At 44.6% G+C, this 25,790-nt stretch overlaps 1 protein-coding gene across 2 annotated transcripts in view; it reads left to right on the forward strand.

The window, feature by feature from the left end:
* Positions 1-25,790, forward strand: part of PPP6R2 (protein phosphatase 6 regulatory subunit 2) — an 891,343-nt gene that overhangs the window by 403,128 nt on the left and 462,425 nt on the right. For both annotated transcript variants that reach the window (XM_069229423.1, XM_069229422.1), the window contains exons 12-13: positions 24,698-24,762; positions 25,254-25,369. In XM_069229423.1, the coding sequence (XP_069085524.1) occupies positions 24,698-24,762; positions 25,254-25,369 (181 nt within the window). The remainder of the gene's footprint in view (positions 1-24,697; positions 24,763-25,253; positions 25,370-25,790) is intronic.

Here is a 25,790-nt window from a genome sequence, read left to right on the forward strand (position 1 = left end):
TCTTCATGCACTCTGCCATACCAGAGCACAGGCCTATTACATAGTCAACTATGTCCTGTTTAGGGGGTTGAGAGGCCGCCCCCAACCCTTCTTCACAAGAGTAAGAGGATCTTTAACTAGATGTCCAAACAGAAGTTCAAATGGACTTCTGTGGAACCTCTGTATAGGCAAAAAGAAGGCAAGGTAATAAGACATCCCATCTTCTCATAAGTTTGTCTGAGAGTCCCATAATCATACCTTTTAGGGTTTTGTTAAAACTCTCAACTAACCCATTTCCCTGTGGAGGATAAGGAGTGGTGAATTTATAGGTTACACCACATTCCTTCCACATTGTTTTGAGGTATCCAGACATGAAGTTTTCACCTATGTCGGATACTGTAGGAAAGTACCCTCTTTTTGGCATGGTTACCCCTAATTTTTGCCTGCTGTCAGTGTGTTTTGACTGTTTTGACTGGGATCCTGATAACCAACCCCTTGGTTACTGTGCTCTCCTTCTAAATTTGTTTGCCTAGAAGTTTGCACACCCCACAATTTGCAAACTGGTGCCTCCATATAAGTCCCTACTATATGGTACTTAAGTACCCAGGGCATTGGGGCACCAGGGGTTCCCCATGGGCTGCAGCATGTATAATGCCACACATGGGTACCGATGCATAACGTGTCCGCAGGCCTGCTATTGCAGCCTGTGTGAAAAGGTGCATGCACTCTTTCACTACAGTTCACTGCACCAGGTCACTGTACAGGGAGTGCAGAATTATTAGGCAAATGAGTATTTTGACCACATCATCCTCTTTATGCATGTTGTCTTACTCCAAGCTGTATAGGCTCGAAAGCCTACTACCAATTAAGCATATTAGGTGATGTGCATCTCTGTAATGAGAAGGGGTGTGGTCTAATGACATCAACACCCTATATCAGGTGTGCATAATTATTAGGCAACTTCCTTTCCTTTGGCAAAATGGGTCAAAAGAAGGACTTGACAGGCTCAGAAAAGTCAAAAATAGTGAGATATCTTGCAGAGGGATGCAGCACTCTTAAAATTGCAAAGCTTCTGAAGCGTGATCATCGAACAATCAAGCGTTTCATTCAAAATAGTCAACGGGGTCGCAAGAAGCGTGTGGAAAAACCAAGGCGCAAAATAACTGCCCATGAACTGAGAAAAGTCAAGCGTGCAGCTGCCACAATGCCACTTGCCACCAGTTTGGCCAAATTTCAGAGCTGCAACATCACTGGAGTGCCCAAAAGCACAAGGTGTGCAATACTCAGAGACATGGCCAAGGTAAGAAAGGCTGAAAGACGACCACCACTGAACAAGACACACAAGCTGAAACGTCAAGACTGGGCCAAGAAATATCTCAAGACTGATTTTTCTAAGGTTTTATGGACTGATGAAATGAGAGTGAGTCTTGATGGGCCAGATGGATGGGCCCGTGGCTGGATTGGTAAAGGGCAGAGAGCTCCAGTCCGACTCAGACGCCAGCAAGGTGGAGGTGGAGTACTGGTTTGGGCTGGTATCATCAAAGATGAGCTTGTGGGGCCTTTTCGGGTTGAGGATGGAGTCAAGCTCAACTCCCAGTCCTACTGCCAGTTCCTGGAAGACACCTTCTTCAAGCAGTGGTACAGGAAGAAGTCTGCATCCTTCAAGAAAAACATGATTTTCATGCAGGACAATGCTCCATCACACGTGTCCAAGTACTCCACAGCGTGGCTGGCAAGAAAGGTTATAAAAGAAGGAAATCTAATGACATGGCCTCCTTGTTCACCTGATCTGAACCCCATTGAGAACCTGTGGTCCATCACCAAATGTGAGATTTACAAGGAGGGAAAACAGTACACCTCTCTGAACAGTGTCTGGGAGGCTGTGGTTGCTGCTGCACGCAATGTTGATGGTGAACAGATCAAAACACTGACAGAATCCATGGATGGCAGGCTTTTGAGTGTCCTTGCAAAGAAAGGTGGCTATATTGGTCACTGATTTGTTTTTGTTTTGTTTTTGAATGTCAGAAATGTATATTTGTGAATGTTGAGATGTTATATTGGTTTCACTGGTAATAATAAATAATTGAAATGGGTATATATTTTTTTTTTGTTAAGTTGCCTAATAATTATGCACAGTAATAGTCACCTGCACACACAGATATCCCCCTAACATAGCTAAAACTAAAAACAAACTAAAAACTACTTCCAAAAATATTCAGCTTTGATATTAATGAGTTTTTTGGGTTCATTGAGAACATGGTTGTTGTTCAATAATCAAATTAATCCTCAAAAATACAACTTGCCTAATAATTCTGCACTCCCTGTAAGTCACTCCTGTGGCAGTCCCTCCTAACCCAGAGGCAGGGTGCAGGTACCTGTGTGTGAGGGCACCCCACATGAGCAGAGTTGCCCCTACAAACTCCAGCTTCATCACACTGGACTTCGTAAATGCGGGGAAGCCATTTTATCCGTTTACAGGACCTGTGTCCATCAACATAATGGTAACTCAGAACCTGGGCATGTTTGGTATCAAACATGTCGGAATCATACTGTTATACCAATGGGTTGTTTAAGAGGGAATTGGCGCTTCCTGTCATCTACGCTTTCAAATTGTATCCCAATATAGGTCTTGTTTTCAGACGGTGCACTTAACCGGGAAAAACACCCCAAATCCCTGAACATCAACAATAAATGGCCGTTGATAACCAATTATACATAATAAGGCACGCGTACCCCAATTTTCCAATATTACAGTCTACACGGTTTATTTCTGTATTCTTCTTCAAATCAGAATTTCAGCTTCAGATCAGGCTCCAGCCAATCCAGCCAACACGTATTTCGTCTGGGAAATCACCCAGTGACTTCATAAGGGCTGCACATTAGTATTCCCATGTAAATCAATTTGTTGTTCAGTTTCCATTCCTATTTTGTTCTCATTTGCCTTATATTCCGTATTCCTTTTCAAAGTTCTTCTGTATCTCCAATCACCTCATGCATATTCTCCCCTCATATAAAAATTATTAGGACTATCAAGTCCAGATTACTAGTCAACTGCAAAAGCCAAAGTAAACTTGACTTCCTCTGCCTCTTTGCCTTTGTAAAATCTCTCATTATAAAGTATTACCTTCCACACGGTTTTCTTGCTGTAAGCAGTAAAACATTTGCCTTTCCATGAACTTGCCATAGGGCCCATACCAATTCCATATTTTCATCATGGTCCATCATCCTTCTGTCCTATTTGCTCACAACAAGGGCTTCACACACTTACTGTTAATGTACACCACTCCCTTGCTACACATATATGTTCACACTAAATACATTGAAATGAATATTCCTCTCGCTACACATGCCCTAATTCTCTTCTCCACTCCCTCAACACAGGCTCCGTACCCCATGCACATTTTGCTGCAGGTTCTCCGGCGCCCTCAGAAGAGGTTGTACTCTCCCTCCATTCCAAAACCCTCTCTTGTCAACTGCTGCAACATTGCCCTCTATTCTTTCATCACAGACTGCTCATCCTTTTTAAACCCTCTCTGTGATCTGCATTCATCTAAGGGTTCTAAGCAACCTGTTTACCTGGACAATCCTACTTTGTCCCCTGCCTTCCAGCAGCCCTGCCAACTGCCTTTGTTGTGACCCTATAGTGAAGACGTTGTAAAGAGCAGCACAGCTCGAGGCATGTGCATGTAGACACTTTTTCTGACCAGTGCATTGATGGCAATGCAGTGATGGCAATGCAGTGATGGCAAATCAAATGTATCTGATTCAGATTTGTGCCAAAAGGGCAGTTGAAGGAAGTGGCTAATTACACAAAGGAGCACAGATACTTGGTAGCAGTGGTATAACAGATGTCGCTCCTCCCTTAAATTGAGCGCTGTAGTTTGCAATACATAAGGCGTAACTACTGAGCAGGTGAAAGCACTGTGCTACCAGCTTAGTGCTATAGATAGTGGGAGAGACTCCCACAACAACATATACAAAGCAACACCCAAAGTAGTAATGCATTTAAAGTCACTGAGAGAACATCCAGTAAACTTAGTCCAAATGAGAAATCAGTAGAAAAATGCAATGTTTAATCCATACTGAACAGGCAGCTGACATGTTTCGTCGTGGCCGAATTTTTCAAGGCTAAGTTGTAAAACTGTTTAAAAAAAAAAGAAAGAAAAACACCAGGCGTAGTAACCGTATGGTCTGTAGAGATTTGTGAAATGTTTGTCATGTGTCCAAACAGAAGGCAGCTAAGGTCAAGCTGTAGGCTACTATTCATATCACAATTCTGGAGAATAAATCCCTTATATGGGGTAGGAGTTGAATGTCAAGCAGAATGCAGGGAAACCATGTTAGTTCTTCTAGCATTGTAGCTTTTGTAAGCGGGAAAGACAAAGTTAAAAACCGGATGCCTTGGGCATTTATTCTCCAGAATCGTGATACGAATAGTAGCCTGCACTCACGGTCAGGGGGCCCTGCGTGTTGAGGCTGCAGGCGTCCTGGAGGAGTCAGGGGTGCACTCAGGGTGGACTCAAGCTCTTAGCAGCCGGAGGACATTGTTGGCACTAGTTAACCACCTCAGCTGGGGTCAGGGGTCACAGGTGCAGTGGTTGCTGTAGGTAGCTGTCAGATTTCCTCTCTCCACAAACCTGTGGTAGAAGGGGCAGGGGCTGCAGGTGTCTCAGACAGTCCAAGATGGGTGAGACCACACTGGACTCGGTCTGTAAGCAGCTGGGGGCCCGCGTTGGCACCGTCTGTTGGCTTCACCTCAGGTTGTGGACGTCTGGTGCATTGGTCACTTCTTGTGTCTGGTTTCCAGGGTCTAGCAGCTGTGGAGTCTTTGGGGGTGGGGGGGTGGGGGGGGGTGAGTTTCTTGTTGTAGGGCTAGTCCGCTGCCCACAGGAAATTTGAGATTTTATTGAAGGTTGGACGAGTTGCCTTCTTCTGCAGGATCCTTTGAGGTCAGCAGGCAAGCCAGTGGGGCTGGTTCCAGGTCAGCTGCTGGTTGTTTTCCTCTTATGCAGGTGCAACTCTTCTTTGTCCGGGTCTTTTTAGGTTGTCGAAATCTGAGTTCTAGGGTTCAGGAGTGCCACCTAAATACTCAATTTAGGAGCGTTACAGAGAGTGCCAGGCGGTAGCCAATGGGCTGACCACCTTAAGGGTTACTACACGCTTCTTATGGCCATATCCGCTGGGAAGTGGGAATAACCCTAGCTATAGTGGCCTAATTCCTTTCTAAACAAGATGGAGGAATTTAAAAAGTAGTGTCCACTTCAGCTCGTCCACCCTAGGGATGTGACAGGCATGAAGTGGGCACACCTAATTAATTTTGCCACCTGTCCTGCCGCCAAAAGTGGGTTTAGGACAAGAGGATTGGTCATCTGCACCATCTAGAGAGACATGGGTTGCATTACAAAGGTGGCAAGGACTTTGAAGCTCCCTGCCCTGGAATGTCCATTTTGCCTGGGAGAGGAGGTCACACCTCTGCCCAGTGCCGGCTTTTGTCTTGGGCCCTCAAGAGTGCTGGCTCTCACCTCAGGGGACCAGAAACACATCTGTGGTGGCTGACCTGGTCAGGAGCAATCAGTCAACACACTAGTAGCTTGTAGGATTTCAGGGGGCACCTCTATGGTGCCCTCTGTGTGCATTTTGTAATAAATCCATTCCTGGGGTCAGTGAGGGTTTATTATTCTGAGATTCATGACACCAAACATCCCAGGATTCAGAGAAGCCATCATCTAGCTGGGGAACTCGTAACGACCAGTGTCCAGCACATGTATTTAAGAATGGCTTCAATGCTCTCACTATGTCTAAGAATCAACAGAGACATAGCGGGAGCATATCTGGTCATGTATATTCCTCAGATGTACCTGGATGCACTCTGCCTTAGGAATGACTTAAACCTGGCATCTGTAGTGATAGGGGGCCTCGCACACAGGGGTCTATGACAGGTCATGTTTTCAATTTAGCCTGCACCAACACACAGTCTGCAATGGCCCTAGGTACCAGGGGTACTATTTACCAGGGACTTACACTGGTAACTAATGAGTTTGCCGATTGTGCAAAACAGCTGTGCATTTGTGGGAAAAGCAACCTGGCACTGGGACCTGGTTAGAAAGAACCCAGTGTACTAACAGTCAAAGCCACATCAGAAACCAGGCAAAAAGTGGGGGCTAACCATGTCAAAAAGGGTTCTTTCCTACAATGCTTCTCCCAGTGATCCGTTCTACATTAAAGGCTGAGTTCCCTCTGATTCCCTTATGCCACTATAATACAAGGAGGTGGGCTTCTCCTCAAACACCTCGAACATCTCCCCTTCCAGATCAAGAGAGGCAGAGTATTGACGCTGATGGCAAGAGAGTTGCAGTAGGGGCATCTGCCTTGTGGCCTATTGCTAACTCCATAGTGTTGGTCTCAGCATACTGTAGGTATAAATGGAAGGAAATGGAGACCCTTGTACAGCACTTTCTGAGGGCTATAGAAAGAGGGATGAGGAACTAGTCTTGGAGGTAAAAATCATGTTCGAGACGTGTGGCTGTAGATACACATGCTATACATACTCCTGCCATCTAGTGTTGGGCTCGGATAGGTGCAATTTTTTTTTTCTTCAAAGAAGTCTTCTTGAGTCATGAGGTAGTGTGAATCTAGCACTTGCTGGTAATGCACATGGACATCGGCTCCATTGTTAGATTTTCTTTCTGCAATCTTGTTTGGGCATGTAATTGAGCTCTGGAGCGACACAGTTGTAGTGTTCCTTTCGGGGTTTCTCTCCCTTCTGTCGGTATTGATGGTGGTTCTTTTTCTCGGGTCGACTCAACACGTGTTGCTTTGTTTTGGTCAGGGTTCGGGCTACATTTGACTCCTGGAAGAGTCTTGCCCTTCAGGGCCTCCTTTGTCTCTTTTCCCGTGTCCACCATGCCACTTATCTGTGATGGAAGAAATGCCATTTCACTATTATCCTTGGAGTTGCATCAAATACCCCTGGGCCAGTCTCCCTCAGAACTGCAACCTCTGCCTCTCGTCTGATCATGACGAGGTCTTCTGCGATGCCTGCCGCTCCTTCCGTTAGAAGAAGACTCTTTGAGACCGCTGGGCTCATTGCCTCAAAATGATGTGCAGAAGTGGAGACAGCACCCCAGACCTCTTTGATACCCAGGACCCCGAGGGGGGACATCAACCGGAGGCACCGGTCGCAGAGCGAGAGGTCTACTCGCCTTACCTAACCATACTCGCCTGACCTAAAAGAACCATATACCTGTCCTCTGCCAGCACCTCGGCCACCCATACCCTCCCTACCTTCCCTTTGCTCTCAGGCATCACCCACCCCACCTTCTCTCCCTGCTGACCCCCTTCTTACACTCCACAGGAGTTACCACACTATGACATTGGGGATCGTAGCATAGGGCACCCATATGACATGCCCCCATAGGACAAGCCCTGGGATGCATGTGGTGTAGACCCTCCAGGTAACATGGACCCTGATCTCTGTCCCGTCTGTCCCTCCCCACCAGATGACACTGCCTCTTACCATGAAGTCATTGGTAGGGCAGCATTGTTCAATAAAGTGGAAATGCACAGGAATCCCATTGAAGATTTCCTATTGGATTCATATCAGCGATCTGTGCAGTGCCTACCAATGTTGAAATGCTTAAACCTGCCCCAGATATTTTTCAAGACCCAGTTAAGGCTTGGGTGGCCACTCTAATGGTGGAAGTAAAATAAGGCCACCCCCCTGACCCAGTCTACATCCAGGAACAACTCCCTTCTGACTAATTGGTATTGCACACTGCCTGAAAACTAGCCAGTGCACCCCTGGTCGGATAAGGAAAGCAAGAGTATTGATCCAGAGGGCAAACGTGTTGCTGCGCAGTAGCCCACCACTGGTATATTACCAATTCCGGTAGCTTGCTGTCACAATGTGACCAGGCTCACTGGGATGAGATGGAGGACCTCCTCCATCGTCTCCCAGATCAGTACCTGAAATTAGTCTGAGGGCAAGCTCATCTCTAATACCACTCCAGATGTGCCCTTGATGCTGCTGACACTGCAGCTAGTGGCATCAATACTAGTGTGCTTATCCTCAAGCATTCCTGGCTCCATGTTTCAGGCTTCAAGCTGGATGTCCAGCAGCATCTTCTAAACCTGCCGTTTGACAGGAGAGCACCTCTTCGGCCCGCAAGTAGATGAGATGCTGGGAAATAAAAAAAACTTTTTAAAAAAAAATGAGCCCACCAAAGCCTTGGGGACCCACCAAAGCCTTGGGGACCCTCCAAAGCCCCACTCCTCTTGGGTCCTTTTGGCGGTCAGCTTAGGGAGGTGGGTCGAAAGCAAAATCCCCTGAGGCTTTCTGCTCCTCCAGTACTAGCAGTCCCAACAGCCCTCTACTAGGAGTTATTTCTGTGGCGCCTACCGAGGAAAGAGCTCCAAAGGTATATGCAAAAGCTGTTCTCCCAAGGTAACTGTCCCCGCAAAGCATGCTTGCCCCTTCTTTCCCCTGATCACATAACACCTGTCAGGGGTTGGCTTCAATATTTCTTTCCCTCCTGGTGACAGGTCATCCCTCAGACCAGTGAGTATTAGATATCATCCAACACTATTATTGTTTGGAACTCACTTCCACTCCTTCCAATACCCCCCCTGCAAGCATTCCCTACCCCAGCAGCATTAACACCTGCTTCAGAAAGAGGTAGATCTGCTCCTCTTCAAGAGTGCCAGAGAGTCAGTGCCATCAGACCTACAAGGCACAAGGTCGTACTCCTGTAGAAGAAATCTAAGTGGTAAGCTACAATAATTAACTTGTAGGAAAGATAATCCTCAGGCACTGAATCGCTATAGATATCGATAACTATAGTGTTGTATGTCAAGAACCAGCAATTACACATGGATGAACAATACGGCTGAACATCGAATTGAATTACAGATTAAAGCATTCTATCAACAAAATATAATTTTTATTGAATGATTTTACAAAATGCTAAAACACATAAAAGACCTAAAACTTGATGCAATGTTGTACTCCACCTACTTCCTCATTCCCATGAAAAATGGGTCGCTCGGGCCTATCCCAGACATCACGCCCCTCAACACATACATCCTGTCAAAACATTTTCACATGGTTACTCTACAGATTGTCATTTCACTGCTGCCGCAAGGCGACTTGATGACTGCCCTCAGTCTCAGAGACCTCTTTCTCCACATCCTGATTCATTCAGTGCACCATCACTACCTCCAGTTTGTGGTAAGTGGCAAACCATATCAGTTCAAGGTTCTTACTGAGTCCCCACCGCACCTCGAGTGTTTACAAAATGTCTAGCAATAGTAGCTGCGCACCTGCATTTCCTGTCCTGGACGATTGTCTTATAAAAAGCGCAACACAACAACAGTGTCTCATACATACTCAGGCCATGATAAACCTTTTACATGACCTGGGGTTTACTATCAATGCTGCCAAATCCCTCCTCCAACTCCTGCAGTGCCAAATCTGCCTAGGGGTGGTCTTCAACTAAGAGGCTGGTAAGACTTTCCCCATATTTTTATTTTAACCAAATCAACAGGTCGCAGTCCAGACAGTCATGTGTCTCCTTGGCATAGTGGCCTCCTGCATTGCCATAGTTCTCCACACCAGGTTACACAAGCATCTCCTGCAAGAATGCTTAACGCATCAGTGGTCTCAAGCTGAAGGTCACTGGGAAGATATAGTGTTTATTAGCGCCCACACATCTCTCTCTGCAGTGGTGGAACACCAACAAGTTGTTGCAGGGGTGGCCTTTTCTCAACCCTTTTCCACAGATTACCCCTACAGTGGACACCTCTCTCATGGGATGGGGTTTGCATTTACAGAACCCGGACTGTCCGAGGTCACCAGGGTCTCCATATCAGTTACCTGGAGCTGCTAGCCGTCTCCATAGCACTGAGGGCTTTCCTTCACTACATTGTGGGCAAGGTAGTCCTCATCCATATGGACAGTATGAAAGCTATGTACTACTTTAAGAAGTAGGGTGGCACTCGCTGTCCCCTAACTCCGTAGTTAGCCCAGACTATTTGGTGGAAGACTCTCCTCCACAAGAGCCATCTGCTGGCTGGCCACCTGCTAGGGGTGGACAACGACTTCCCAGACCTTCTCAGCATGATGTGGCAACAAGCCCATGAGTGGGATCTCCACCCACAACCCCCTCCTCACATATGTCCGTTGTGGGGGTTTCCAAGTGTGGACCTCTACGCCACTACAGAAAACACAAAGTGCCCAAAGTCACCTCCAGGTTACCACACCCACAGTCCATTGGCAATGCACTGTTGATGAACTGGTCAGTGATAGTTGCCTATGCTTTTCTGTATCTCCCTCTCCTTACTTTTGTAGTACTGAGGCTTCGGTAGATGTCTCTCACCTTCATCCTGGTGGCTCGCACCCAGGCCAGACAGCCATGGTTCACCATCCTCCACGAGCTCTCAGTGGTTCCAAACGAGAAACTCCCTAGCAGGCCTGTCCTCCTTACGTGGTACCTTCGAGAAATTGGGTACCCTGACGCTAACACACTCAACTGTGCGATCTGGCTCCTTTGGTCACAGAGTTTGGTTAGCTCAACCTTCCTCCTGAATGCATAAGGTCCTTAAGGAAAGCACACAGGTCTACTTCGCTCACCTGCTACGCTGCCTGAGGAAAACAGTTTGCCCACTACTGCCTATCAAACACATTGATCCCTGAGCAGCTAGTGTCCAGGACGCTGTCTGCTACCTTCTACACCTACAGACTTTTGGACTAGTGTTCACCTCCATCTGGCTCCACTTAGATGCAGTGGCTGGCTATCTTCAAAATAGACAACACATATCCCTCTTCAGGATTCCTGTGATCAAAGGTATTATTCAGCGTCTCAAAAGGGTTACTCCTTCAGGGGTTCCCCAGCCCCAGTGTGTAATGTCAATATCAATAGCTTTCTCAATAGATTAATGGAACTTCCCTTCAAGCCCCTCTATTCCTGCCCATCTCAATTCCTCTCCTGAAAAGTGTTTCTTGTTGCAGACACCTCACTTAAAAGTGTCAGTGAGCTCCAGGCTTTAACATTGGAAAAACATTTCTTTCAGGTTCACAGGGATAGGGTTGTCCTGAACACTAACCCTAAACTCCTCCCTAAAGTGGTCTCACTCGTCCACTTAACCAGTCTGTAGAACTCCCAGCTTTCTTCCCCCAACCCGATTCTCTTGCAGAATGGGCTCTACATTTCTTAGATGCTAAGTGAGCCCTAGTGTACTATGTAGATAGAACAAAACCCTTTGAAAAACTCAACAGTTCTTTGCTGCTTTTTCTGTACGGGATAAAGGGAGAGCTCTCACCCCAAGTCAGGCAAATCCAGATGGATAGTCAAATGTATCCAAACATGTTATGCAAAAGCCAAGAGGGCTTTGTCTATTCCTCCAAAATTGCCTTCTACACGTAAAAAGTGGTACTGTGTAACCTGGGAACATTTTAATAACTGACATCAGCAAAGCAGCTACCTGGTCTACACCGCATACTTTCACAAAACTCTATGATGTGAATGTACTAGCACGCCAACAAGCCTATAGCTGAGGGGGTTGAGGGTAAATGGGTTAAAAAAAATTAACTTTAGTAAAGACACTAAAATGTTAATGTTTTCCTATAAGTGCATATTTTGTCATCCTTAAGTGTCTGTATCACTGAAACCTGTCAGACAGAAGTGCACATTTTTTCGGTTAAATAAATGTAGAAATCAACATGTCCGAGCTTAATTTTTTCACAAAACCCAAATAAAATATGGAAAAATACAGATGAAATTAGCAAAAAATAAATATGGATAAATACAGATGGAAATGTCAAAAAAGTAAATACCATAAAACTGGGAGCCCTATTTATAGTCTATGCATAGCATGTGTATCTATAGCTACACATCCCTTGAACGGAAAACACTGCTTACTCTTTAAGCATCTGTTTGCGGCATGTAGTTCTGTAGATTCACATGCACCCACCCTCCTACCCGGAAGCCTCTGGCTGTTGCAATGATCATTCATCCTTATTTTTCCTGCACTGCCATGTCTCTCTTCTGTATCGCTTTGCTCCATCCTCACCTGCCATGCAGAAAACAGTCTAACAATGGAGCTGAGGCCGATGCGCCTTACCAGCAAGAGATGGAGTCGCACTACCCTGTGATTTGAGAAGACTTCTTTGAAGGAAAACAACTTGCATACATCTGGGCCCAACACTAGTTGTTAGATGGTAGGACTATACACAGCATGTGAAGCTGCAGCAGTCCGAGCCACAAACAGATGCTTACAGGGTAGCATTTTCCTTCCACCTCCAATATCCAGAGTGTCTTAGATGTGACACAGTGTCTCCTGTAGTGTAAACATCAGCATCCTGCTCTGACACCACGAATTGCATCTAGTCTCAGGTTTCAATCCTGTGGTGCAACAGCACCTTTTTTACATTCCATTGAATGGAGAACATCTCTTAGGTCTCCAAATAGATAAGCTGTTAGAGGAGATCAAGAAAGACACTAAGATTGGCAAGTTCATTCATGCAGTGCAGTCATCAGCAACAAGGGGCTCATTTTGTGGGCACCAGGTAAGAAGCGGGAGTAGTGCTACACCCCTGATCAAGTGCACTCCTTCCAGCGCCAGCAGTAGGCCTTTCTTGAGTCCCAAGCAAAAAGGAATTTCTCACAGGAACATCATAGATGGAAGAACGGTAAGGGGAGGGGAAAAGGTGATTCTAACAAAGGAGCCCCTGCGTCCAAGTACCAGCTCTCTATCCATCCTCCCAATTCATCTAGCACCCACCGAGTGAGAATAAGAGATAACCACCCTCAAATAGAAATCCCCTCTGATTAGTAGCTGTGGTCCATCAGGTTTACACCCTCATACTATCCCACCTAACATGCTACCACATCCTCAGTCAAGACCACCTTGTTCTCTTACCAGAAAAGGTCACAGCACTCCTTCAAAAGGGTTCACTATAGCCAGTGCTCCAGCACCAACGTTAAGAGGGCATCTACTCACTCAAACTTTCTCATGTCAAAGAAAGACACACCTCTCCGCTCTGTACTAAACCTGAGGCCTCTCAGTTGGCACATCCTTTTGGATGACACTGCATGATTTCATCCTTCTCCATTAGGGGAACCTCATGACTGTTAGACTCCAGGGGTGCATATTTATACATTTCTGTTCACCCTGTTCATCACACACACCTACAGTTTGTGATATCATTGCCAGTTCACAGTAGTACCCTTCGGGATCATAATAGCCCAAGGGTTTTCAAAAAGTGTTTGGTAGTCTCGGCTATACACCTGTGCCGAGTGGGCATTAACGTATTTTCCTGCCTTGACCACTGTTTGATCATGACCAGCAGCAGGTGGCAATGGCTGACTCACATCCAGAGACCCCTAACCCTGCTCCACAAAGGTTTTGCAGTAATTCCCAAAAAGATCCATCTCCAAACACACAGTCCCAGCTCTTCCTATGCTATACTGTAAATGCTGTGTCGGGAAAGGCATACCCTTGTCAGCAGATGGTAATGACATTCCTACAGTTTACATCACTTTTTCACACCACGCACCTATTGACTGTAAGCACAGTAATTCAACTTTTAGGGGTGATGGCATCTTGCATAGCAATCGTTCCACACACCAGATGGCACATGCACCCAGTTCAGCAATGCTTCCCCAGTCCATGGTCACAGGCAGAGGGTCAGTGGGAGGCTGTAGTGTTAATAAAGGCCAGCTCTCAGCACACTCCGCAATGATGCAACACCAACAGTCTATTTCAAGGCAGGCCTTTCGTCTGATGCTCTGCAGCAGGTGGCCATTACTACTCATGCATCCCTCTTGTAGTGAGGTGCTCATTTTTGGAATATGACTGTTAAAGGCACCTGGTCCGACTCCACCAAGGGAGGCGTATGAAGTACTTGGGTTAATTGCCATTTTTCTGCTCTTTAAAGCTTTCTACTTCGGGGTCTGATACAAGGTGGTACTTGAACACACGGACAGCATGACAGCAATGTACTACATACAAAAACATGTATACGTTCTTCCTCCAACTTTCGATACTAACTTTACAAATTTGCCACTAGGCATTTCTCAACAAAATGCATCTTCTGAAGGAACACCACCGTACATCTTAAGCAGGATTCGTCTGCAAATGGGAACCCCACCCACAAGTCCTCCACAGGTGCTTTCACTGGAGGGGGACCCCACTTCAGGACTTATTTGCCACCCCTGGGAATGCAAAATGCCAAAGCGTTGCCTCCATGTAACCACACCGACAGTCCATGAGCAATGCACTGTGGACGAACTGGTAAGGGATATTTGCCTGCACATTCCCCACCTTTCCCACTCATTAAAAATGTGGTCAGGAACATTTTGCAGTTCTCCACAAACCTCATTCTGGCAGCACTAACTTGGGCTACACAACCCTGCTACTCAGTGCTGTTGGGGAGGTCTGTCAGCCTATATGATGAACTCCTCATAAAAGTTGACCTTCTCACTTGGTAAAACAGACTCCAAGACCAGACTCAGCTTAAAACGTGTGAACTGGCACCCGAGGTCTTAGAGTTTATATGGTTATTCCTCTTGGAGTAGTGTACAGCCAAGTTGCATGAGGTACATAGGCCTACTACTTGGCCATGCTGTGTAGTTAAATGGAAAGAATTTGTCAATTTCTGCATTTCCAAACAGTTAAAACCCCTTAAGGTTATCATCCAAGACAACTTTTCATCCCTTCACTGCTGTAGCTGCACAAGAGCAAAACAGAGAACACATCATAATTACAAATTCCTGTGGTAAAGGTGTTCATGGAGACGCTAAATAGGGTTACACGCCACAAACTTCCCCTGCTTGAAACCTTAATGTAGCTCTCAGAAGTCCTATGGGCCTTCAGTTTGAACCACTTCACTCGTGGTTTGCAGTTCCTTTCATGGAAAGTGATCTTTGCCAGTATTATCCTAGAATCATACATACAGGTTCACTAAGATAATGATCAATAGGGCAATCCCCAAGTTGTAAGAAAGTATCACTATTTGATGTCAGTCAAATAGTTGAGCTGGTCAACAACCTGATTCTGAAGAGCAGCAGACACCTCCGTTATAAAATTGGCGCTCGTGTTGCTAGGATTAAATATTTTTGTAAAACAGATCCTATTTTTGGCCCTTACTAAAAAACAAAAAAAAAAAAACCTGTAAAGATTACCCATTACTAACGCAGGTATTGCAAGGTCGATTTTGTAAATGTATTCAAACGTGCTGTGCAAAGGCCAACATTTGCCCCAATACCTCTTTGGCTACGCTCTACATATAAGAAAGTTACCACCATGCCTTTCTTGAGTAACATCCAGTTAGCAGATACTTACAAAGCCTGTTCCTTGATCACACCACACAATTTCATGAAACATTACTGTGAAGTTATATTAGCTCATCATCAAGCTATGATTAACCAAGCCGTATTTAAAGCTTTATTTCAAGTGTTTGCATCATTTGAACATTAACCACTGTAAGGAGAAAACTGTTTTACAGTCAGTGCAAAGTACGTGTATCTATAGCCACACATTATGAACAGAAATTGTTACTTACCAAGGAAGGTTCTGTTCATAGCTTGCAGTACTGTCATCTCACATGCACTCAATCGGGCTGTGATAGCACATTTTGATGCTCCCTAGACGTCTATTAAAGTAACAATGCACAGAGCACATAATTACTATTGTATGCAGTCCACTATCACCTTTCACCTGCTGTGCGAAAAACAATCTAAGCCTAGGGTCGGTGCCCATACACATTGTGGACTAGAGGAGTCGCCGCACAGCATCCTGGGACTCAAAGCTTCTTTGAAGAAAAACAACCTGTAATGTCAAAACACAGCACTAGATAGCAAGAGTATGCAAAGCATGTGAATCTACTGCACTACTGGCTAGAAACAGATGCTTACAGAGTAAGTCACATTTTTCTTACTCATTTTTATTTAGTATCCAGGTCTGCTGTTGTTGTACTTAACAAATCTGTCTCCCCTTCAGCAATCTACTATTCTGATTTGGTTTTAATAGGCACAATAGTATGGTGGACACTTAATAGTTGTAAACAAAACACTTGAGTCAGGCTTTCGAATTCTCACGTAACCTCAATACTACCACTCAATATAAAACCAGTTTACTGAAAATGTGCTGTTCAAGTGACAGTCTGAGTTAGAATTACATGTTCGGTGGCATGTGTAGCTGCAGATACACATGCTGTGCATAGTCCGCCGTCTGGTGGTGGGTCGGAGTGTTACAAGTTGTTTTTCTTCGAAGAAGTCTTTTCGAGTCACGAGACCGAGGGACTCCTCCTACTTTGGTTCCATTGCGCATGGGCGTCGACTCCATGTTAGATTGTTTTTTTTCCGCCATCGGGTTCGGACGTGTTCCTTTTCGCTCCGTGTTTCGGGTCGGAAAGTTAGTCAGAATCAACGGAAAATTCGTCGGTATTGTTTTGTTCGGTATCGGGTTAGATTAGAGTCGACACCGAATCCAGAAGAGCTCCGGTAGCCCATCGGGGTAATTTCGATCCCCCGTCGGGGCCTGGTCGGCCCGACCGCGTGCAACATCAAGACTGATGGAACGGACCCCGTTCCGAATCTGTCCTAAATGCCACAGTAAATATTCCTATACAGACCAACATTTGGTCTGTAACTTGTGCCTGTCACCCGAGCACAAAGAAGAGACGTGTGAAGCCTGTCGAGCGTTTCGGTCGAGAAAAACGCTCCGAGACCGAAGAGCCAGAAGGTTACAGATGGCGTCCACGCCGACAGGACAACAAAGGTTCGAGGAAGAGGGAGAAGAAGAAGCATTCTCCATCCACGAATCAGATTCGGAAGAATTCGACGTCGAAGAAACCGTGAGTAAGACGTCGAAACAAACATCACAGGGGAAAACAGACAAAGCCCAGGGGACGCCACTGCCGAAAGGCCATGGCTCAACCCATAAAGTAGGTGACCGTCCATCGGCACCAAAGAAGGGCGAGACGGTGCCGAGATCGTCCGACTCAGGTCGAGACACGGGCACGCAGCAATCTCGGGACCGAGAAGGTGCTGCGTAAAAGGGTCGACACCGAGATAGCGGCACCGAAGCTGCTCGACACAGAGACAGCGGCACCGAAGCTGCTCGGCACAGAGATAGCGGCACCGAAGATGGTCGACACCGAGAGGGTGTGACGCCGAAAAAGAGGAAAATCTCGTCGGAGCCGAAAATAACAAAAGGCACGGTTTCGGTGCCAAAACGCCCAGCAACCGAACCGAAAGCCAGTTTCTACTCAGAGGAACAATCACTGTCCTCCCAACTTCAAAAACACAGGTTTGAGGAGGAATTACAAACAACAGCTGTAGATCACACGCAAAAGCGGATCTTTATACAAAGTGGGACAGGGAAGATCAGCACCCTTCCCCCAATCAGAAGAAAAAGGAAACTAGATGTTCGATGGCATGTGTAGCTGCAGATACACATGTTGTGCATAGTCCGCCGTCTGGTGTTGGGTCAACAACAAGAAACAACACCACAAGCAAAAGTGGTGAAGAAGGTAACTCCACCACCCTCTCCACCACCGGCACCTCCTATATCACCGGCACAGACTCCGTCACAATCACCAGCTCATACCACCATGAGCCAAGATGACCAGGACGCATGGGATCTCTATGACGCCCCAGTATCGGACAATAGCCCTGAGTCGTACCCCACTAAGCCCTCACCACCTGAGGACAGTACAGCGTATGCTCAGGTAGTGGCTAGGGCAGCAGAGTTTCATAACGTATCTCTACATTCAGAGCCTATCGAGGATGACTTCCTTTTTAACACCCTGTCCTCCACCCATAGCAATTATCAAAGCCTTCCTATGCTCCCTGGAATGCTAAGGCACGCTAAACAAATCTTTAAGGAGCCAGTTAAAAGCAGAGCAATAACCCCAAGGGTGGAGAAGAAATACAAGGCACCACCCACAGACCCTGCTTTTATTACATCACAACTGACACCAGATTCAGTTGTCGTAGGAGCAGCTCGTAAAAGAGCCAACTCGCACACATCAGGCGACGCACCACCTCCAGACAAGGAGAGTCGAAAGTTTGATGCAGCCGGGAGAAGGGTTGCAGTACAAGCTGCAAATCAGTGGCGCATCGCCAACTCGCAGGCACTCCTAGCGCGATATGACAGAGCCCATTGGGACGAGATGCAGCACCTCATCGAACACCTCCCAAAAGAATTCCAAAAACGGGCAAAACAAGTGGTTGAAGAAGGACAGAACATTTCCAACAACCAAATCCGTTCTTCTATGGATGCAGCAGATACAGCTGCAAGAACAATAAATACTGCTGTAACAATAAGGAGGCACGCATGGCTGCGCACATCCGGCTTCAAACCCGAGATACAGCAGGCAGTGCTTAATATGCCGTTCAATGAACAACAATTGTTTGGCCCAGAAGTGGACACTGCAATTGAAAAATTAAAGAAAGACACTGATACAGCTAAAGCCATGGGCGCACTATTCCCCGCAGGGCAGAGGCACATTTGGCACATTTCGTAAAACCACTTTCAGAGGAGGGTTTCGAGGTCAAGCCAGCACCTCACAAACAACACCGCCTACCTACCAGGGACAATACCAAAGGGGAGGCTTTCGAGGCCAATACAGAGGGGGCCAATTCCCAAGAAACCGGGGAAAATTTCAAGGTCCGAAAACCCCTCAAAACAAGCAGTGACTCACAGGTCACTCAACCCCTTCACACAACACCAGTGGGGGGAAGACTAAGCCAGTTCTACAAATCTTGGGAGGAAATAACAGACACTTGGGTCTTAGCAATTATCCAACATGGTTATTGCATAGAATTTCTCCAACTCCCTCCAAACGTCCCACCGAAAACACACAATATGTCAAAACAGCATTTAGACCTTCTAGGACTAGAAGTTCAGGCATTACTGCAAAAAGACGCAATAGAATTAGTACCAGGTCCACAAAAGAACACAGGAGTTTACTCACTGTACTTTCTAATACCCAAAAAAGACAAAACTCTAAGACCAATATTAGATCTCAGAACACTAAACACCTACATCAAATCAGACCACTTTCACATGGTGACATTACAAGACGTAATCCCACTGCTGAAACAGCAAGACTACATGACAACATTAGATCTAAAGGATGCGTATTTCCATATACCGATACATCCCTCGCACAGGAAATACCTAAGGTTCGTATTCAAAGGAATACACTACCAATTCAAAGTGTTGCCATTCGGAATAACAACAGCGCCAAGATTCTTTACAAAGTGTCTAGCAGTAGTAGCTGCACACATCAGAAGGCAGCAAATACACGTGTTCCCGTACCTAGACGATTGGCTAATCAAGACCAACTCGCTAACAAAGTGTTCACACCACACAGATTATGTTATACAAACCCTTTACAAGCTGGGTTTCTCCATCAACTATGCAAAGTCATACCTTGTGCCGTGTCAAACACAGCAATACTTAGGAGCGACAATCAACACAACAAAAGGGATAGCCACTCCAAGTCCACAAAGGGTTCAAAATTTTCACAAGGTGATACAAGCCATGTATCCAAATCAAAAGATACATGCAAAAATGGTATTAAAACTCCTAGGCATGATGTCCTCATGCATAGCCATTGTCCCAAACGCAAGATTGCACATGCGGCCCTTACAACAGTGCCTAGCATCACAATGGTCACATGCACAGGGTCAACTTCTAGATCTGGTGTTGCTAGACCGCCAAACATACATCTCGCTTCTATGGTGGAACAGTACAAATTTAACCAAAGGGCGGCCTTTCCAAGACCCAGTGCCACAATACGTGATAACAACAGATGCTTCCATGACAGGGTGGGGAGCACACCTCAATCAACACAGCATCCAAGGACAATGGGACGTACATCAAAGAAAGTTTCATATAAATCACCTAGAACTGTTAGCAGTATTTCTAGCATTGAAAGCATTCCAACCCATGATATCCCACAAATACATTCTTGTCAAAACAGACAACATGACGACAATGTATTATTTAAACAAACAGGGGGGGACACACTCGACACAGTTGTGTCTCCTAACACAAAAAATATGGCATTGGGCAATTCACAACCACATTCGACTAGTAGCACAATTTATTCCAGGGATCCAGAACCAGCTAGCAGACAATCTCTCTCGGGATCACCAACAGGTCCACGAATGGGAAATTCACCCCCAAATCCTGAACAATTACTTCCAAATTTGGGGAACACCTCAAATAGATCTATTTGCAACAAAAGAAAACGCAAAATGCCAAAACTTCGCATCCAGGTACCCACACCGGCAATCCCAAGGCAATGCTCTATGGATGAATTGGTCAGGGATATTTGCGTACGCTTTTCCCCCTCTCCCTCTCCTTCCATATCTGGTAAACAGATTGAGTCAAAACAAACTCAAACTCATACTGATAGCACCAACATGGGCAAGACAACCTTGGTATACCACACTACTAGACCTGTCAGTAGTACCGCATGTCAAACTACCCAACAGGCCAGATCTGTTAACACAACACAAACAACAGATCAGGCGTCCAAACCCTGCATCGCTGAATCTAGCAATTTGGCTCCTGAAATCCTAGAATTTGGACACTTGAACCTCACACAAGAATGTACGGAGGTCATAAAACAAGCTAGAAGGCCATCCACTAGACACTGCTATGCAAGTAAATGGAAAAGATTTGTTTGTTACTGCCATAATAATCAAGTCCAACCATTGCATGCATCTCCAAAAGATGTAGTAGCATATTTACTACATCTACAAAAAGCAAATCTAGCTTTTAATTCCATAAAAATACATCTCGCAGCAATATCTGCTTACCTGCAGATTACTCATTCAACTTCCCTATTCAGAATACCGGTCATTAAAGCGTTTATGGAGGGCCTAAAAAGAATAATACCACCAAGGACACCACCTGTTCCTTCATGGAACCTCAACATTGTCTTGACAAGGCTCATGGGTCCACCTTTCGAACCCATGCATTCTTGTGAAATGCAATACTTAACGTGGAAAGTTGCATTTCTCATTGCCATTACATCTCTAAGAAGAGTGAGTGAAATTCAGGCATTTACTATACAAGAACCATTTATTCAAATTCACAAAAATAAGGTAGTTCTAAGAACCAACCCAAAATTCTTACCAAAGGTCATCTCACCGTTCCACTTAAATCAAACAGTAGAATTGCCAGTGTTCTTTCCACAGCCAGACTCAATAGCTGAAAGAGCACTACATACATTAGACATCAAAAGAGCACTAATGTACTACATTGACAGAACAAAACTAATTAGGAAAACAAAACAACTATTTATTGCATTTCAAAAACCTCATACAGGAAATCCAATATCAAAACAAGGTATAGCTAGATGGATAGTTAGGTGCATCCAAACCTGCTATCTTAAAGCAAAGAGACAGCTGCCTATTACACCAAAGGCACACTCAACCAGAAAGAAAGGTGCTACCATGGCCTTTCTAGGAAATATTCCAATGAACGAAATATGTAAGGCAGCAACATGGTCTACGCCTCACACATTTACTAAGCACTACTGTGTAGACGTGTTATCTGCACAACAAGCCACAGTAGGTCAAGCTGTACTAAGAACTTTATTTCAAACTACTTCCACTCCTACAGGCTGAACCACCGCTTTTTGGGGAGATAACTGCTTACTAGTCTATGCACAGCATGTGTATCTGCAGCTACACATGCCACCGAACGGAAAATGTCACTTACCCAGTGTACATCTGTTCGTGGCATTAGTCGCTGCAGATTCACATGTGCCCACCCGCCTCCCCGGGAGCCTGTAGCCGTTTGGAAGTAATCTTCAACATTTGTACATTTGTAAATATATTACTTTAACATTCATTTTGTACATACTTAGTCATTCCATTGCATGGGCACTATTACTAACATACACAACTCCACCTCACCCTCTGCGGGGAAAACAATCTAACATGGAGTCGACGCCCATGCGCAATGGAACCAAAGTAGGAGGAGTCCCTCGGTCTCGTGACTCGAAAAGACTTCTTCGAAGAAAAACAACTTGTAACACTCCGACACCAGACGGCGGACTATGCACAGCATGTGAATCTGCAGCGACTAATGCCACGAACAGATGTACACTGGGTAAGTGACATTTTCCTTATATGTAGTACAATGTCCTCTACTGGCATGCTTTTTCTCAGGGTTTATTATGTTTTAGAAATAGATAATTGCAATTTTGAGGCATGTCTTGTTGTTTAGTATGTTTGCCAATGTAGTGGATTTCTCAACTTTTACTGCTCTTCAGAAATCCTTACTGTATGTATTTTTTACCTTATGATCCTATTACAAGGTAGAACAGATATGCTGATAGACACGTGTACACCATGTTAAAATAAATCCTGTCCCCAGTTCTAAAACACTGTTGATTTAGTCCTAGTCAGTAGTGCACAGTTTTTGTGACATTAAAATATATTAGAGTTTTTGATCAGTGAGATCCCTAGCTACATCAGCTCTTTCCAGATAACGGAAGTGGTCAGCAGGGCATGTAGGCTGCTCATGCATTGAAACCTCACAAAGACTTGACTGTCAAGGACTATAAACAATTTTCAAGTTTGCAAGTAAAATCTGTATCCAGGTAATTTTTCTCTATTTGGTAGCTAAGCAGAATATTGAGGATATTTATCCTTTCTTGATTTGAGACAAAGCTGCTGTAGAGCTGTTTGTCCTCTCTGGAATTTCACAACAGCAGTCCAAACTTCAGTTAGCTTTTTTTTCTTTTCTCTCAATGCTATTTGGCACTTTCCGAGCTTGTCATTCCTGTCCCCTTTCTGTTTTTCTCTCTTGGGTTCTCTGCCCATTATTTACTTTTTTGTTATCTTTTGTACTGGCTTCTTTGTTTCTAAAGTGTTTTAGTCATAGTTCATAATCATCACTGGAGACTCCCATCCTTTTATGTTAGACTTCTAAATGATCCCCATTTAGATCAAGATTTTCTTACTGAAAGAATGAGTTCTAGGTGTTGACTCATTGTCTTTAAGACTCAGATCAATTACTATTTCTTTTGCTGTTGTAAGTTTTTCCATGTTTTTTAAGGTTCGCATTTTTCTACTTCTGGTGGCCTCTCAAATTCACCAACGGATGAAATGCTGATGAAATCTACTGAGATCTTTTGGACCTCTGCAAATGCTTTCTTTGCAGTGAAGAAGACAGACTGAAATGTTAGTGACCATTTCCCAGCTCATCACTTCCCTCTTTGCTATCCATTCCACCCACATTGTTTTCACTGGGAAAGTGACCATCATTGTTTCAAGCACATTACTTCGTAATGTACACCATACAGAGCCGATTAAAGAGAAGAGTGCACATTAAGTTGGGAGGAGGATTCAAAGGGTATATTAGTAGGTGTTTGGGTTGCACAATTATGGAAAGAGCAGGAGAGGGTGGACTGTGGGTGGTGTGTGTGTGTGGGGGGGGGGGCTGAAATCAAAGTATTGTAATAACTTCATTGAGGGTAATTTTAAAATCCAGATGCCTCTTGTGTCTGAATGTGGGTGTAACACTGTTTGCTTATGTCTGATTCGTTTGTGGATGTAAGTGCACTAGTGGTGCTGCAATAGGTGAGACAAAGGCTTTAGTCGTATCTAGTGGCTTACAGCACATACAGATAACATTTAGCCATTTATCTTCACTCTGGTTGATCAGAGAGCCAAGATTGTGTCAATAGAAAGAAGAAATTCCTGCTTTAGTTTTGCTGCCAGCCCTTACATGTTAATATGCCATTAATAAATGTCCATGCTGCAGAAGCCTAAGAAATACTGGCAGCCACACTGCATTCTTTCACACCACGTCAGGGGTTACGATTGCAGTCTAAGATGTTATTCTTCTGTTAGGGAATAAAAAATTGATAAATCTGTGAAGGATGTGAGCCACCAAGTACTAGGAGTGTGTGTCTACATTCCCATAGATCTTTCAGATGATGGAAATTGTATAATTATCTTCTTGCCCTTTCTGAGCATTCTAGTATGGCACCTGAAAAACCACATGCAATCTGTCAGTTGAAACAGTTAAGTTAATGTTGGAATTGGTAGTCAGATGATCATAGTATGTAGACTTTTTTAACACATCTTCGTCACTCCATGATCAAGTATTGTCTGAGGTAAGGTTTGTTCCACAGAATCCAAAAATATGATAAAGTCCAGCAAGGTTGCTTTAACAAGCAGAAAAGGGCAAATTGCTATCTTATGTTTGTTGGTAAGAAAACTGACGTTGGAAGATAAGGGTAAAGGGCTTTCTAACAGATCATAGTGGAGGCCCATGAATTAGATTCCTTCCACAGGTCTCCGGTTCTGATCACTATGCACCCTTTACAGTCTACCCCATTCCTCCACCCCGTTCTAACCTTCAGTAATCTGAATAGTATTGTATTGCATTCCATAATAAAATCCAGTCATGCAGGTGAGTTGTAGAGGGTGAAAATCACCAGTAAAGTTGGCTTGTGTATGTTTTGGTCTAGATCAGCAATCTGCTTTGTTAGTTGTATGTGTTTGGATCTCTTTTAGTCATGCACAACAAAACACTGTTTCTGTTTACACTTTGGATCAATTGAAAATTGATTCTGGTAGACACAAGGTGATGGATTTGACCAGAAACTCTTATTGCATGTATGAATAATCCTATGTAAACCTCCGTAATCTTGTGTAAACTTATCCCTCTTCTTCTGCTGCAGATATTCCAGAAGTGCTGTCTGGTACAGAGGATATTGGATGCCTGGGAAACCAATGACCGAATACAGTAAGCTGTTCCCTACCTCTGCTGTGATTTTTTTTTTTTGTACCTCTAGATTTTGGTAATGTGAGGCATCTTGCATAACAGTGTGCTTTCGAGTTATGCGGAATGAAGTTAGTCTTATTTTTTTTTCTTAAAGGAGTAATCAACAACATAGCGGTTGTTATTGGCAAGGTGTGGTGAGTTGGCTGTTGATATTAGTGGGGGAAAGTGACAAATAGATTTAACTTGAATTTAATCCAAAATGATTGGAGTGCTGTAGGTTGTTCACAATAGCCCACAAACTACAAAGAACTTTTGCTGGAAGATGTAAGACATGTAAATGATGTTTTAGTTTGGTTTGAAACCTACTGTTTCAGATAGCTTTTGTTTTGTACAAAATGTGCAGTTCGTACTAATGCTAGGATTGTATTCTTGTCATTGTACTCCTCCTGGAAGATGGGAGTTTGTTTTTTTGATATCGAACTGCATGTAAACTTTCATCACTGTTTTTCCAGGGCAGAAGGAGGTATGAGACGAGGGAACATGGGTCACCTTACACGGATCGCCAACGCTGTGGTGCAGAACATGGAAAAGGGCCCCATGCAGACACAGATCAGTGAATTTATGAAAGGTACACTCCAGAGAGATCCCTGATAACCCTGCTGGGCTGCCATTTTTCACCAAGGAAACACTCTGCTTGGGATTTCCAATAACTGTTTATTCCTTGTTGCTCATCTGTAGTCTAGTGTTGTGTATAAGGGGATAGCTATTTGTGCTGTGGAAGCTTCTTTGATCATTGGGCTTTCTGGTAAGGGATAATAGTGTCTTACTATTTTCACAACCTGTTGGGGATTTTATCTGGTCTGTATTGATTGTCTTCTATCAAGGTGTCTCTGCAGTGAACCCTGTATTTTATATTGTTTCTCTACATCTGTTTCGGGGCAGAATGGATGAGTGTTTTCTGGCTCTTCTACAAACCGGTATTTTTTTCCTGCTCTGGAGGGGTGCTCAGTGGTGCTGCTATATCAGAAATGGGTGTCTGTTGTAATGGT

This window comes from Pleurodeles waltl, chromosome 4_1 (genome assembly GCF_031143425.1).
Source record: "Pleurodeles waltl isolate 20211129_DDA chromosome 4_1, aPleWal1.hap1.20221129, whole genome shotgun sequence".
NCBI lineage: Eukaryota > Metazoa > Chordata > Amphibia > Caudata > Salamandridae > Pleurodeles > Pleurodeles waltl.